The sequence below is a fragment of the Chrysoperla carnea genome, chromosome 3 (genome assembly GCF_905475395.1).
Source record: "Chrysoperla carnea chromosome 3, inChrCarn1.1, whole genome shotgun sequence".
NCBI classification, from domain to species: Eukaryota; Metazoa; Arthropoda; class Insecta; order Neuroptera; family Chrysopidae; genus Chrysoperla; species Chrysoperla carnea.
The window spans coordinates 67,766,100-67,783,165 of record NC_058339.1 but is presented as its reverse complement, the minus strand read 5'-3'; the positions used below and the strand labels follow the sequence as shown (position 1 = coordinate 67,783,165).

General features: G+C 29.7%; 1 protein-coding gene across 3 annotated transcripts in view; it reads right to left on the bottom strand.

The window, feature by feature from the left end:
• Window positions 1–17,066, bottom strand: part of LOC123294881 (1-phosphatidylinositol 4,5-bisphosphate phosphodiesterase classes I and II) — a 347,646-nt gene that overhangs the window by 329,296 nt on the left and 1,284 nt on the right. For all 3 annotated transcript variants that reach the window (XM_044876065.1, XM_044876066.1, XM_044876067.1), the window contains exon 2: window positions 175–321. In XM_044876065.1, the coding sequence (XP_044732000.1) occupies window positions 175–321 (147 nt within the window). The remainder of the gene's footprint in view (window positions 1–174; window positions 322–17,066) is intronic.

Here is a 17,066-nt window from a genome sequence, read left to right as displayed (position 1 = left end):
GGTGTTTTATTGTATCGATCTAACGTGGAGTAGAACGTTACACTTGAATATTCTGGCGCCACAAATATCAAAAATATCTTGAGGCATCACATTATTCAATTCTTAAAACTCCACGACATTTTTTCCAAATCGTAGTAAGTGTATAAATGGATATTATATAAATAAATTCCTCACCTTTGGTATTTTGGCATAACGGCCGGTACGCGTGTCGCGTATAGTTGCAATATCCAACAAGTCCATTTCGTGATTCTGATCTACCCAATATAGGTAGAAACCATGTTTGTCGACGCGCAACGTCACGGGGGTGCCTACACCACTGTCCTGTAACGTAAAATCAATTTATTTAGTAATTTTTTTTTTTTTCAATTTTTACATTGTATAGATAGAAAAGATAGAAAAACAACACATGATTCTTTTAAATGGTTCAATGCATACGCCAAGCCAATTGGCCAGGCTAGTTCTCATGCCTTTATATCCAACAGTTTTTCAATATTTATTTGTATCTATAAAATACATGTATAATGTTCTATTTTATATGAGTCCTGTGTTCTTTTTTTCCCGTCATCCGTAATTTTTACCAATATTGTATGTTTTTCCGATTTTATGATTGTCATAGTACAATAAAAAAATAACAATTACCATTACAGTGTCTCCCAAAATTATTTCTCAATTTGACAAATCGAAATAAAAATATTAAATAAAAAAAACCGACTTCAGTATTTCATAAGACGTGTATTCGAACGTTTACAGTCTAACCAATTTTAAAGAGAGTTTATTATTATTGAACACCAAAGTCGTTAAAAAGTCGAAGATTTTAAACAAACTTGTCCTGTTTTGATGAGAATTAACTGTCTTACCCGGATCCTGTGTTATCCCGAAAAATACATCATTTGTTGACATCGGTTGAGGTATAAATATTATCAAAGATAATAAATGAGAAGTCTACTATATTTCGGAATAAATTTATATCGGTTGAGGTGTTTGGACTTCATAGCGTAACAACCTAATAGACATTATGAGGTCTCGTATCTACAATATTCATTTTTGAAACTTGAAAAATAAGTTTTATCAATAAGAATGCTTCAAGCAAAAAAATGTTGGGTCTACAGGCGCACATCTTAATCTTATGCAGACATTAAAAAAGTAACATTTTTTGTTCGAAACATTTTTCCGCAAACCGTACTGTTTAGGCAAAAGCCTTTTTATAAAGAACAACTTTCTAATTTTAAGTGTTCGTTTAATTGCCAGTTTGAATTAAAGTGAGGTTTTAATTGAACCGGAAGTCTGAGATTTTAATACCCGTACCTGTAAGATGTGTGCCTTTGAAATTAACATTTTTCATTTGAAGCATTTTCCTCGATTAAATTTATTTTTCGAGTTTCATATGTCAAGTTACACCCTGTATGTATGCCCCGTTCATCAGATAAAAAGTAATAATATGGAGTCCCTTTACTTCGATAAATGAGGACCTTTGGCGGTCTGCAAATCTGGCCGTGTTTTAGTTTGAATAATGGTCATGATTGAAAATCTACTTTTATGGCAGTTGTGCTCAATATCAATTTTGAAACATTCTGTACGTTATACAAAGCAGTACAAGGACAATAAAATTTTCAATCATAAAAGCGTTTTATTTTAAATGTAAACGTTTTTTCCTCCTAACTAATTGAAAAAATAGTTTTATTCCCTTTTTAATGCCACAGGACAGACACACAAAAAGGTATCAATAATATCATTTATAGGTTTTTTTTTTGTTAGCAATTTCATTGCGATTAAAAGAGACAAAATTTCAATTCAAGTAATTTATGTGTTGTGTTTGGAAAAACACATTTAATGTAAGGTAAATTAACTAACAAAACAATTTCCTTTATTTATTTATACTTTTTTTTTTAGTGTTTTATTTTTATATCGAAAAATACAAAAACCAACTATATAGTTCATGTTCATCAAAGACCTTTTGTTGTTAGAGAATGTTTCAGAATTATACGAAACAATCTATTGTTCATCAAAAAATATTGGAAATGTGATACATAGTAAATAAATCAGATAATATTCATTATTTAGACAATTGATCATGACATTTTTATCTGGAATTGATTTAATGTAAATAGTCCGCCTTTTAGAGATACATACAACAAAGCTATTTGAATTTTCAAATATAAAGGATGTGCCAAGATTACGCAATATTTGAATGTTTGCCAATTTGCGTAGTAAAGTGTTGACAATGAAAAAGCAAAGACAGCTGACAATTTAGGATTTTTAGCGAATTGCCGAAGGAAATGGAGCTATTGCTTTTGTATATTAATGATGGAATTTGGAGAAAATTTCTTCAAATTTTTGTCGATCCTACATAATAGATGTCAAAAATGACCTTAACGATAGTCAATTTATGTATAAGTATATAATGTATGTATATACATATGTGATCGCAATTTAAGTCCGATTTGAATAAAATTTGGTATCAAGAAGGGTTTTGGTCTTTGAAAGGACAAGTTCGTTAATGAGAACAATCGACAGATAAACAAGAGTTGGGAGGGTGCACAAAGTACAAAATTTTGAATTTTTTCAAAATAAAAAATTCTTGGAAAACTAAAAATGCAATATTCGATTTTAATTAAAATGTGTAATTTTTTCAATCTCTGATGGAATTCCCTTAACTAACTGCTCTTTTAAATGAAAGATCGAAGAGGAAAGATCGCGTTTTCACGATTTTCGAGACTGTTGTCGCGATTTCACTGTAATAATAGTTGAAATCGTGATTTAGCTGCATTAAAATTGAAAATGATAAATTTAAAAAAATTCAGAAAGTTTAAACCATGATTGACAATCCAAATTATGGGGTTTATTGGATTTCTTGCCATGGATTTTTTTGTGGCATGAGATTTCAGACAACAAGTTTTCGACCATCCACGCTATGAGGGAGAAAAGATATGCATCACCACTATTTAGCTACATTTATACAAAATGGTCAATTTCGACAAGAAAAACTTCTATGTGTCCTCAACATCTAGGAATTTTACCTGATATGCTATAAAGTTTACCAGATTTGTATTTTCTATCAAAATTACTTCTTGCGTTAATTTTGTCATAAACACAGATCAAACAGTTAATTTTTCTGATTGTTAACGTGATTCATGAATATGTGGGTTTATTGTAAAGAGGGAGAAAGGTTTATCGTGGAATTTCTAAACATTATAAAAGTAGTAATTTCTGTATTCAAGTAGAACCATTATTTCATAAAAGAATCGATGAAGGTCATTTTTAGTAAAATGGCTTCATGAACAAGCAATTTGAGGCTTTGGAGATAAGCAAACTGTTAAGTCTGAATGTTTACACACACAAAAATTAACTTTTTTGGTGCGGTTTTGTGGTATGGAAGTTTAAATGGACTATATTTTTTACAAAAGAAAATAGCCTGTTATTCCTGTAAGATCCATTCATTTACTTGAACTCATTTTTAAGTAGAAATTCCATGGCCCAATATATGAAATTAACAAGTTAAAACAAACAATTGACTGAATTAATTGTTGAAATACCATGTTTAGACAATGTTGATGACGCAATCGCTTGTTTTTTGATGTCACGTAAGTAAAGAAAGATATTCACTCTTAGATAGCCAAACATTCATAACTGATATTTCATATAATACATACTATGAAATTTGCACAGTAAGTTTACAAAAAAATGTTTCAAACAAAAGTTGTTTATTTTTCTATAAGAACATTTTTTACAATACCCAATTGACCTAAGTTGCTCATTTACGAACTCGACCACACTTTTTACGTCCTAAGCACGCTATAAAAATCTTGATATCTCTTTTCGTTTTTGAATTATCGTGCTTACGGACAGACAGACGGGCAGACGAACAGACAACCGAAAATGGACTAATTAGGTGATTTTATAAACAATATTTTAAGCGTTACAACTTAGGACTAAACTTAATATACCATGATATATTTCATATACACATGGTATGAAAAGAAATAAAGATATAACTCGATTTAATCATAACAAAAAATAGTGGAGAATATACCTATTCTAGAAATTCTTTTCTTTTTTTTTTGGTAATTTAGTAGATAAAATTTATTTGTGATTTGGATAAAAATCATTGTCTAAAGTACTTAAACTCCAAAAACAAAAAGACTCTTTTTTATGGAGTTTCCATGATTTTTCATGTTTTTTTAACTACTTGGTCATTACGAAGTAGTACAACTTTGTTTATGGGATTTTATATTTAACGTTAAATGTTTTCCACAATAATCACACTCAACCACACTACCTGATAATTTCCGTTTTCTCCGGTTTGTGGTCACTCTGATTACAGATATCAGTAAATAGACCATTTATAGTTTTTAATAAACAGCGTTTTAATTGTATCCAACAAATATACAGGATGATTGAAACAGCAGGGTTTCATCAAAACGACGCTTTCACGCTTAAACTAGCAAATGGTTTTTAATGAAACTGTACAGCAATATAGCTGATATACCAGAATAACACATGAACTATAATTTATAAAGATATATTTTTTAAAAATAAAAAAAAATAAAAAAATTTAATTTAATTTGACATTTGAAATTACCATAAATTACAGATTTCTGTAAAAATAGTCAATTTAAAATATTCCAAGGCCATCTTCTCTGATATACTCAATGAATAATTACTATTATACATTTACAAAAATAATATGATTTCCCTGTGTAAAACAATCCCCACCATTATTTCGAGTGTTATAGAAAAGGGATAAGCGGGAGCAATCTTTATCAATCTTTACTTTTAAACCCAGCGAAGCGGGTGGGTATCACTCTCCAAGCAGCTATTTTTGCAATATTTTTATTTATTTATTTATTTAAAGCTGTTATGTACAGATTTCTTATTTGCTTGAAACTTTAGGTGAAAAAATTTATTTAAAAAAAAGCGGTTTTCCAGGTAAGAATGGTTAACGTATCAATTGAATTTTAAGTACTAGGCAATTATATCCTTTACTCCATCGATTTGAAATTTGGATATGTTATATTCTACCTGCCCTGGGTACTTTTATTTATCGAAAATTCTGTTAATTTTCGAAATTTTTATTATTCACCTTCAGGTACTTTTTCCTATTCCACTGTGTCTGAGTGGAATAGGACAATAAAAATTGGAAAAATTAACAAGATTTTCGAAAAATAATAATAGTCTACCTGTCCAGGGCAGGTAGACTATGAATACCTATAAGATATCCAAGTTTGAAATCGATAGGGTAAAGGGTAGAATCGCAGTGCTTGAAATTCAATTGAAACTTTAACCATTCTTATCTAGAAAACCGCTTTTCTTTTATACATTTTTTTCCACCAATAAATAATTAAGAGGATAATTTAAAAAATTATAAAGTTTCACTCCAATCAAAGAATGTTTCACGTCAGTCAAAATTTGTACAAAACAAAATTAAATTTTAATCTTATTTAGGTATTTTATATATGCCAAGGAATATATTAAATAAATTTTATGTGCAAATCATTTTCCGTTTCTCGGCTATGAGCATATTGAGAAATGGTCATTATTCAACACAATCTACCATTTGATGAAATCCTGTTGTCACTACTTGAACCAACCTACATAACAGTTGAAACATTTTTATCCTATTTTCAAAAAAAAAATGCCGTAATTATAAAAGTCAAAAATCATTAAATTTGATGCAATCACCCTACTAAAAGTCAATCCGTAACACGTACAATTAAACGTAATTAATATTACGTAACAATTAATAATAATTGTTCACATAATTTCATTTCATTTACGTTTCAAAATATTTACATGTTGGTTATTAATTTTAGTATTTACAAGTAATTATAGTTTTCACTTTAGGTGTCAATAAAAACACAAAATAAATAAATAAAACATTAAATAACGGCAGTTAAATACGACATGCTATATTATTTTTGTGTTCACTTCTCACACACACAAACAAATGCAAATCAAAAATGTAGCCAAGCACACAGTGCCGGATTTAATGTGTAATTGAACAGTTATAATCCAAAACTTGGATTTGTTGGACCGTATTTATTTTTTTAATCATGAAAAATCGCATCGTCATGTTCCTTGGATCAAAACATTCAATGGTCATAAGTTTTGTATCAGTATTCAATGGTCATAAGTACTTTATGTTACAATTATTTTATGCTTTGTTTTGAACATACAAATTTTCAACACTCGTATCAAAATTCGTGGGGCTGGAGAGATCTCCCAGGCCCTTAAAGCGTCCAAAAATGCAGTTTTTTCCTGGAGAAACTGTCCAAACTGACAAAGACACATTACACTATACGTTCAACTTATAACACCCCGATTTTTGAGTCGGGAGTTAATAACAAAGAAAAGTTCTGATTAATTTGTGAATTATCCTTCAGTTTCTTGAAAGATGTTGCTATCTACGATACAGCAAATGCAGAAGAGAGAGTTTATTTACCAGATGGTAAGCAACAGATGGAAATGTTGTCCATATATGTTTTGTATTAATGATCAATGGTAGAATGTACTTAATATTACCGAGAATATAGAATTTTCAATGTTTCAATCACAAATCTCCTACGATGCTATTCCCTAAAGTGAAAAGATTACATGTTAAAAGAAACGTATCATGCGAACAATAAAATTTCAATACAATATATTCAGAGTATATTTTGAAAGTTGACATAAGCTTGAAGCTTGATAAAGATATTTAATCGAGGAAAATGCTTCAAACGAAAAATGTTAGTTTCAAAGACATACATCTTACTTATACCGGCATAGCATTCAGTCTAAGTTTTCAGATTCAATTAAAACCTCACTCTGATTCATAACTGACAAACATTACATGAACGCTTTAATTAGAAAGTTGTTTTTTATAAACACGTAAACATTTTTTGTTTAAAACATTTTTTTGTAAACCGAATAGTTTAGACAGTAATTGATAGCAAAAATCTATCTGTTTGGGCGTTTGTTCATTTTAAGTATAGTTATTTGAACAAAAATAGTCTTTATAGAAAAGCAATCCAATTTTATTGGATTTATTGGAAAATTTTTTTTTGAAGAGTGGCTAGATTACGCAGAAAGAATTATACGAAATAACAATTAATTTTGAATAAAACTTTTCAGTCCGTTTTTATCTAAACTGTACGGTTTACGGAAAAATGATTCGAGCAAAAAATGTTTCCTTTTGAATCAATTACAACTTTCTAATTTAAAGTGTTCATCTATCAATTTGCAGTTATGGAGTAGAATGAGCTTTTCATTGAGCTTGAAAACCTAGTTTAATGTTTGCGTAAGATGTGCGCCTACACACACAACATTTTTTGTTTGAGGCATTGTTATTGATAAAACTTTTTTTTTAAATTTTTCAAGTTTCAAGCATTATTTCAACTTTAAAAAGCCAGCCTGTTGCGTTGCGTCATTGTCTGTTGCGTTCAGAGTTATTGTTTTTAATTTGATTTTTCAAACAATAATTTCTTCATTTATATTAAAAATATTGCCTATATTTATAAATAACTAATATCGTTATTTAAAAATTCAGGCAATCCCATTACATTAACGATATAGTCTACGATCCCAATTAGGATCGACCTTCACCCATCTGTTTACCGAATGAAAGTTATTTTTTTATGAAATATAAAATGTTAACAAATATCCCTGCAATGGGTTTCCTAAAAAAATGTGCTGAAGACTACTTTTAGTGAAAATATCAAGAGTTAAATTTTTTGAAATTTTTTTCCGATTTGCATATATAACGAATTTTGATCTACTCGAAAGTACTACCTTTACCTCTTTTCGTTCACTATAGTCGCATTTATACAGGTTGTGAATAGTAATTACGTTCCACAAAATTCCACAAAATATCAGTCAAAAAATAAAGTTTACAAACTTTCCAAGTTTTCTTGACCATATTTTTTTAGGCATCCCTCTACAGGGATATTTGTAAATATTTTACATCTCATAAAAAATAACTTTTATTCGGTAAACAGATGGGTGAAGGTCGACCTTAATTCGGATCTTGTACTAATACAAGCATTGTGTGAAAAATCAAATTAATAATACAATGAAACGATATAAAAGTTATAAATATTTTCACTGGCAGCACTGAAATAATATGTTAATTAATTGAAAGAGAATTTCATTATTGGTTTAATTGAGAAAGCAAATACATGTAGAGAGACAGACCACCTCTAACTAATTATTATTATAATACACAATCGTAAATTCTTATTGAATTATATAAGCTTTGTGTTCTATCTTAATTGCAATTCGAAGATGATTATTATTCTCTAATTATTAATTATAGGAAATTAATGTTCGCAACACCGGTTTATCGTTAGGATATATTAACTATTGCAAGTAGGATAAAGTGTAGCATGCCAGAGAGCCAAAGTACGTACAACAAGAAATAAATAGATATATGCAGATAAGGCATATATACGGTGACCGCCACCTATTAAAAATGACCTTAACAAAAATTGTAGACTATGATGGAATACATCATGTTTTGCCATTGAATTGGATCTAGTTCTTCGAGTTGCTTTAATAGCCAATTTACATTCTAAATGGTAAGAGATAGAATAACACTTTAAATTAGAAAATTGATCCTAATACAAAAATTAACAATTGTTTTTTTACATTTTTTTGAAAAACGTTAGCTTTTGGAGAAAATGCGAATTTAAAATATTTCATTAACGCACTTGATCGAAAGAAAATACGCTTAATGTTTATCGATATCTGTAGGTAAAAGTCATGGGCACAGACGAATGTCTTCTATTGCCCTTGACATTTTTTGTTAAAGAATTTTTTCTTTAGGGCATAAAATTCTCTGTTTAACTATGATTAAAAAAATGAAATTGATCGATTGGTTCTTAAAATAGACTACCCAGAAGATTGATTTTATACCCTCCATCTTCTGTGTAGTCTATCTTAAGAATCAATCGAACGATTTCATTTTTTTTATCACAGTTAAAGAGATAATTTAATGCCTCTTCAAATGAGGTATCACAAAGAAGGAAGTGCTATTTGAAATTACAAAGTTGAGGTGGGTAGTTTTTAAACTTTTCCGTCGATAAACAAATTATCGACAATTAATTTTGGACATTAAAAACAATTAAGTAATTTTGATTGATATAAAAGGAAAAAATTATCAAATAAAATTAAAACAATAACAAATTTCCCAAAGGTCAAAATAAAACCAAACAGCTAAGTACATTTTGTAACAAATATTTTTATATAAACAGAAAATTTGTTGTTTTTAGTTAATGTCATTGATAAGTATAGTAGAGTCCCACTAATCCGGTACTTAAAAATTTTGGCACGTAAAATAATCTGGTACCCTCAATCAGGGCCTCCTCTATAGCTCCCTACTCATATAATACATACATACATTCCATTATTAAATTAGTACATTATGAAATGCTTTACTCTAATCATGAACTTTTCTAAACAATCCAGTAATCCGAAAATTATAATAATCCAGTACCTCCTATTTTTTAACAGTGCCGGATTTACGCGACTCTTTGTATTAAGCTCAAAATCAAACTTCCCTAAAACCTGTGTAATTTAAATTGTATCGTTCTTCACTTTCTAGTAAAAACAATGCTTCAAAAAGTAATTTGCTATAAAATTGCTATAAAAAATAAATGCCCTTCCATAAACACGTATATGTCAGAGAAACGGAGATTTAACCCCATTATTATTATTATTAATATTATTACATTCAATACTTTCTATACAGGGTATTCCAACGATTAACTCCGTCAATTGCTTGTTTTCACTTGTTTATTATATTTTCACTTGTTTTATTCACAGGGTATTTGAGGATGGAAGTTACAGAAAACTTTCGCCAGTTAGCTTGGTCATTCTATTGATTATCAACGATAAACTATAGCTGTCAGTATCGAAGCCCGTTACCTACTAGTTTCGAGCTGGGGACTTTTGAGACTAAAGCACTCTAATTAATTTCTCTGTTGTGGAAGCTTTACATAAATAAAGCTAAATCAAGCGGAATAATAAACTAAATACAGGACTGTATACAGGTATTTCATTGAAAAAAATATAGCATCTATGAATTTAATAGTGTGAGAGGCTATAATACAGTGTATAACATCATAGTCCAAACATACACATGCCATTTAAAATAAACAATAGCTCATAAAAAAATATGAATTCATTTAACAAACATTTTAACAACAACACATGAGAATTTTAAATATCCATTTAGTGAGTAATGATGCATATTCACACTTAACTGGTCCGCGGTGACATACTGTAGCATCTAGCGTGGTCGTAAACAGAAAAAATATGTCTGTATACTTGAAAAATTTGCTTATCTACCGTTAATTATACTAAACCGCAATAGATAATTATAACAAGTGAAAACAAACAATTGACTGAATAAATTGTTGAAATCTGTCTCTGTCACATTACACATACATATATAACTTACATACTATATAATAGATACTATACAATTTGCGCTCTCACGGGTAAACAGTGATGTTTATGAGAAAATGTTTCAAACAAAAGTAGTTTAATTTTTAATAAGGAACATTTTTACATTTTAACTTTTGTTCTATCTCTAACGGTTTACAAGACCCAACTGACCTATGTTGCTCATTTACGAACTTAACCTCACTTTTTACGTCCTCAGCACGCTATAAAAATTTCAGCTTGATATCTCTTTTCGTTTTTGAGTAATCGTGGTGACAGACGGACAGACAGATGACAGACAGACAGACAGACAGACAGACAACCGGAAATGGACTAATTAGGTGATTCTATGAACGGCTATACCAAAATTTTTTTCGTATCATCAATATTTTTAAGCGTTACAAACTTGGGACTAAACTTAATATACTATGCATAGTTCTACTATACATGCTATAAAAATGACCCATTTTAAATTATTAATAGAAGTAAAACATTTTGTGAAATTATTTGATACGAGACCCTATTAATTAATTCATGTTGAAACAAACACATTTTTAAAATATACAGTAGCCAATATTGTATAAAATTCAAAATAGGGCCCATCAGAATTCACTAATTTTAAGTACCGGAAAAACAGAGTATCAGTTTGAGATATTACAAGAGACGGAATAAAATCGATCCTCACCCAACTGAAACATATTTTTATGATATTTTATTGATTGATTTTTGACACTCCTATCATGGTTTTTCTATTCAAAAATGTTCATCGATTTTTTTTAATTAAATTATTTTTAATCAATTTTTTCCATGAACGATTTTTTTCGGGCAAGCCTATGCCATATTTTCATAATTAAATTATCTTTCTTCTGATACCAATTTCGATTGATTAACAGATTGGTGTAAACCTCTCCATACCATATGAATAGATAAGTCAATGTAGGTAGTGACACCGATCTGTTGACCAATGGAAATTGGTATCAGATGAAAGACAATTTAATTACGAAAATAATGATAAAGGCTTGACTGAAAAAAAAATTCATGGAAAAAATTAATTTAATTAAAAATAGCACTAACACTTTTCGATAGAAAAACTATGATAGGAGTGTTTAAAAATCAAGAAAATTTTATCCAAAATATGTCTCATCTTGTTCTCAGATGGGCGAAGATCGACCTTGTATTCATCATGATCAGCGACGCATGGTGATCAGCGGTAAATTCTTAGCGAGAAATTAGGATAGAGAAGAGTAGGGAATATAAATGATTTTTTTGACTTAAAAGCTCATTCATGTAAGAATTCTGTTTAATTAGTGGTTTACAACCGAGGTTAATTAATTTTACGGTATTTTCATATTTTGTTTAGAAATGCGAAAAAAATCATCGTTATTTCATACTGTTCAAATGTTTATGATTGGCTAATGGCTTTTGTATTACCATTATAGATAACAAAACTGTATGGCTGAAAACAGCGGCCTTGTCTTAAGCCTCCCTGGAACAACTCTAGATTAAGAAGGGGAGCAGTGCTAATAGAAGGCTGTTTTCATGGAGTTATCGAGGAGAGGGCAATTTAGTGCTTCGACCCCCCTGGATCTGGATTTACCATGAATTTACTTAGCTATCTATATGTATATGTGGAAATACTGCTATCGGGACTACTTATGCGGGAATAATTACTTTTAATTTTGTATCCCCTCTAGACCAATAATTCATGTTTTATCCTAGCCCCCTTAAACCAAAAGCTACATGAGCCCATGGTTATTTTATTTGCCTCGAAAATCGAATTAAACAATCTTATGGCATTGATACATTTTGGTTTAATTACAGAATTATTATAACATTTAAAAAATAAAAAAAGTATGTCAATTTTTAATATACGATCTTTGCATAATATTTTAACTTTTTATGTCAGCTTAAATAATGGTTTCAGTAAAAATTGGACACTTTTGTTCAATGTTCATAATTTTTCATATAATTGGCACCAGCATAGCATGGATTTGGCAAAATATGAAGAAACGGAAGATTTGGTAATAATAGTAAGTTTGGTTTTAAAAAATCTTCAGAGCTGTTGCTTGCTACCAGATTCTTCCAGCTGGACGTGTAGAAAACAGTGGATAGTTTCATTTAAGACTTGTTGGGGTTGGAAACATTCAGTTAAACTTTCTACAAAGTATAATGTTCTCATTTGGAGATTGGGTATAGAATCTTTAGATTGATAGGATAATGTATAATAATAAGAATTTGGAAAATGGTGGGGCTCAATAAGACAGGCAGCATGTGGTACAATATACAGGCGCAAGGAATTAAATCTCCCAGAAACTATTAAGTAATGTCCGCTACGGAATAATTAATTCTGAAAGGTATATGATAAAGGTGCGTGGAAAATTTTATTACAATTTCTTGCGGGAAGTTATATTTTTGACTAAGTTATCGGTACAAGCAAGTTATCGGTGTTCTTGATTTCCACTGTTTATAATTGAAAAACTGTTTATAATTTCCAAGATCCACTATAATGTGTACTGCAATATAAATCAAATCGAAAAATGAATGTTTATATCAAACCAAATATAGACTGAATGACCAAATTATTTAGTACGGAATCCTTTAAAATATTTGCAATATTGATAAAATGACAATAGAACGAATATTTGTGTCGATTAATGAATAATTTGTCAAAGCATTCGTCAAACAACGAGCTTTACATATTACATTTACCGTCATATTGCCAGTGGCGTTACAACAATTACTAGAGATGTTATTTATAATTCACCCTGCTTATTGAAGTGAAAAAGAACGTTAGTTTTCAGTCAATATTTTAAAAAATTGCAGAATTCTTGAATTTAAAAAGTAACAATTAGTATTTGTGAGTTCTCTGGACGAAATTTGAGAACCTCAACTTAGGATTATGGAGAGCCATGCTTTCCGCTCTTGTGCCTTCTTTTCTTAATATTTGTTGAAGTTAAGCGATGATTGACTAATCACTCAGTTGGTGATTATTTAATACATTATATTTATAAATATTGACCCTGCACTAAAGTACGTCTCGCTGAGATACTGTTTGTCTGAAAGCTTTTTTATATGTTGGACCGTTTTTGAAATAGAGGGCGCAGAAGATAGAGCGCTGACCTATACGTACCTTAGTGCTGGGTCAATATTTATAAATATATGGTATTAAATAATTATTTAAGTAGTAAAAATAACCGTATAATAGACAGGGTCTATCGTGAATCCCAATCTATTATGCGGTTTTTTTCATAATTATTCATTATATACTACTTAAATAATTATTTAATACCTTATATTTATAAATATTGACCCAGCATTGAAGTACGGTAAGCTATGCGCACCATCATCTATTTCAAAAACGTTTAAACGTACAAAAAAAAGTTTCCGGCAAAATTTATAGCAAATTTTATCCTCTACAACTTTTATAATAAATGTTAATGCGACTGAAGGCAAAAGAAACGACATATTCACAAAAAACTGATTTTCGAGCCTTTTGATTTTGAATATCGACGCGCACGCATGTGACTTTTAACACAACATTTGTACTATCAAAATAGAGGTTTATACAAAAATTCAGCTTATTCCGTTAGATTCCGAGGTTAAACCCTAAGATGATTGAAGTATGAACTTATTTACTGGTATAATTTATTAAGAAGCGCCACTGTATAAACTGAACGTCAAAAATTTTTGCTATTTTACTTATGTGTTCATATCAAACGTTGATATAATATTTGTTGCATTTGTAGGCGATTATTATTGATGACTTTATAAAAGCTAATCTCAGGAACTATTGACCCAATTCTATTGCGGTTTTCACACCTATATAATACGTCATCATTTTATGGCGTATGTTTTATCAAAATACAAAATTACTATTTGCAATGTACAAAGACTTCAAAAAAGTGCACCATCATATTTTAAATTAGATTGATTGTTAGCATGGGTTCTTAACATCAATATATTGAAGGGAATTGGCATTTCCAAAAAGGAATTTGGCTCTATATTAGAAGCTTAAATCAACCCCCCTCCCCCCAAAAAAAAGGACTGAAAACCAATTATTAGGTTGTTTCAAAAGCTTTGTGTTTTTAATGTCATGTGTTTTTGTAGCTCCAAATCTCAATAAATATTTATTCTGCTGTGTCCTGGTGTATACTGATCGATAGAGAATTTTGCAGTCTATATATTGATGCTGTTCATTTTAATTTTTGCCTCTTTGATAGTTTAAAACGTATTGGAAAAGAGGAAACGAGGAAATCAACGAAATGTACCGAAGATTGCGTCAGCAGCAGGATTTTATCATTTTCCTTTTTTTTAAGATTTTTAACCATATATTTTGAAGATTCACTGTATAACATAGCATATTAATAATGAGTACGTAGGGGAAGGTTGAACTTGAAACCCCCTCTCGTGGATCCGCCACTGATCTTCACGATTAGTATTTGGCTCGTTGAATAATTGTAATCTTCCGAAATAATTCTTCAAGGCATTCTGGGCAATAGGCTTTCGTCCACTAAGGATAAATCGATTGGATAAAAGTTTCTAATGATTAATCATGTAGTTAACAAAACACAAAATTAATTTTTATAAAATATAAGAATTTTTTTTAAAATAAATTCTTTAAAATCATCTGGTTTTATACATCTGGTCACGTGACAGCAAATACCAATCAGATGTACTTCGAAGGTACTACGTCACACCATATGAAAGGCTATGTAAGCTTACAAATACAAAAACATGTAAAATTGCATATACAAAAATGATTGTCACAGTTGGATGTCATTCAAGTCGCCATGACACTCTACACTGTTTTTAGCCCCCGAACTAAAAAAAAGAAGTGTTATAAGTTTGCCCGCTATATGTGTGTGTCTGTCTGTGGCACCGTAGCGTCTTAATGGATGACCTGCTTTAATTTTTTTGGTTTCGTTTGAAAGATAATTAAAACGGAGAGTATTCTTAGCTATGTGTAATGTAACGGAGAGTGTTCTTATTTATGTTTCAAGTGCAAGTTTAGGGTTCCGTTACCGAAAAATTTGTCGGGGGTTTTTTAAATTTTGTAAATTTCACTTGTAGAAGTAAATTTGAATTGGTTTTTTAAAATAATACTTTCTTGGTGTTAATCAGATACTAATGTAACGTATAACCAATTCAAATTTAGGATAAAAGTCTATTCTTTCTCCCTCAAATTTATCTCGCTAACGCCTAATTGTGATTTATACAACTTATGTTTAGAAGAAGTTGTCATTTTTCATAAAATGTTTTACAAATAACAGTTTTAAATGCTCTTTTAAGACTTGAATTTAATGCGACTTATGACAACCATATTGACTTCATTTATTTTCCCAATATCAAAGTCATGTAATTTACATATTCCCCGGTACATTACGACCACAAGCTCTCTCACGAAACCCTAGCTTTATCTTGTAAACAATTCAAATAACTTTGAATTGATTGACTTTAAAAAGTAAATGATTTGATTGCGGCTTTGCCAAGATTCCTATTTGTTTTCAAATAAGGCCCTTCGGCAAATATTTAATTTTAGTAAGTGTCTGTATAATATATATAATAATCTATTTTAATACAAATATAATATATTAGTCATTATTTTTCACCTCAGTGCAAAGTTTATACAAACACATATGTGTTTTTTACTTGAGGTATATCTAAATTTGTCATTTTTATGGCTAGTAGACTAAAACAAACACACATTTTTATTTTAAACGAAAATCAACAGATGATATCTCTCCTAGTAATTTCTTCAAAATTATAGAAAACTGAATGACCATAACAAATAAAAAAAAAACACTTTTAACAGAAACATCAAAAAACTAAAATAAGGAAATCAAATTTTTCATTAGTTTTATAGTGTTCTTATGATTAGGTTCTTCAAAAATTATTACTTTGAAAACTGCTTGAGTTTAAAAAATAATTTATTAACTTCGACAGGTTACAATAAATACAATACATCTTAAAACTATAGTGCCTAGCTTAAACTTTAATTACAATACGCCATCTTAGTAATTAAGTACATCGAAATATATTTAAAGATGATGTCATCGTTTAGGGAAATGAAAAATTTTTTATAGAAAACTCCCAACTCTCTAGACTTTTTATTACTCGTCACTAAATTAGTGACATTTTTACTGAAAATAAAGCAAATTTTTTTGAATGTGCGGTTTTTTTTTAAAAAAAAACTCGCTTCGAAGATTTTTCTGATTTAGGAAGTCGAAGAATATTTCAAAACATAAGTCTGAGTTTCATTTATATTTCCTCCGTACCTAAAATTTTTAAATACTAAGGATGCATAACCTTACCTACTTTTAGGATCTCTTTTTGTTTCCTTATGCGATATATATACTTATATGACCGTATGATCATCTAATTAGTCCATTTTCCTAATTAGTCCTGCAATGCTAATACCGACAGAAGATATTTGAGAGCCGCCTATACGTGTCATTGAGTTCGTCATTCACCAAAATCGGTCTGTAAATTTGGGTACGAAGATAGATATTTTAAACGGTAATAGATAGAAGAAAAGATCGAAAAAACAAAATGTGGATTTTTCGACAAAAAAAAAAAAAACATAATCGGACCTAAAATTATTATTTTGAAAATTTAAATTTTCTTTCTCACTACTGATATTTCTTATTTAT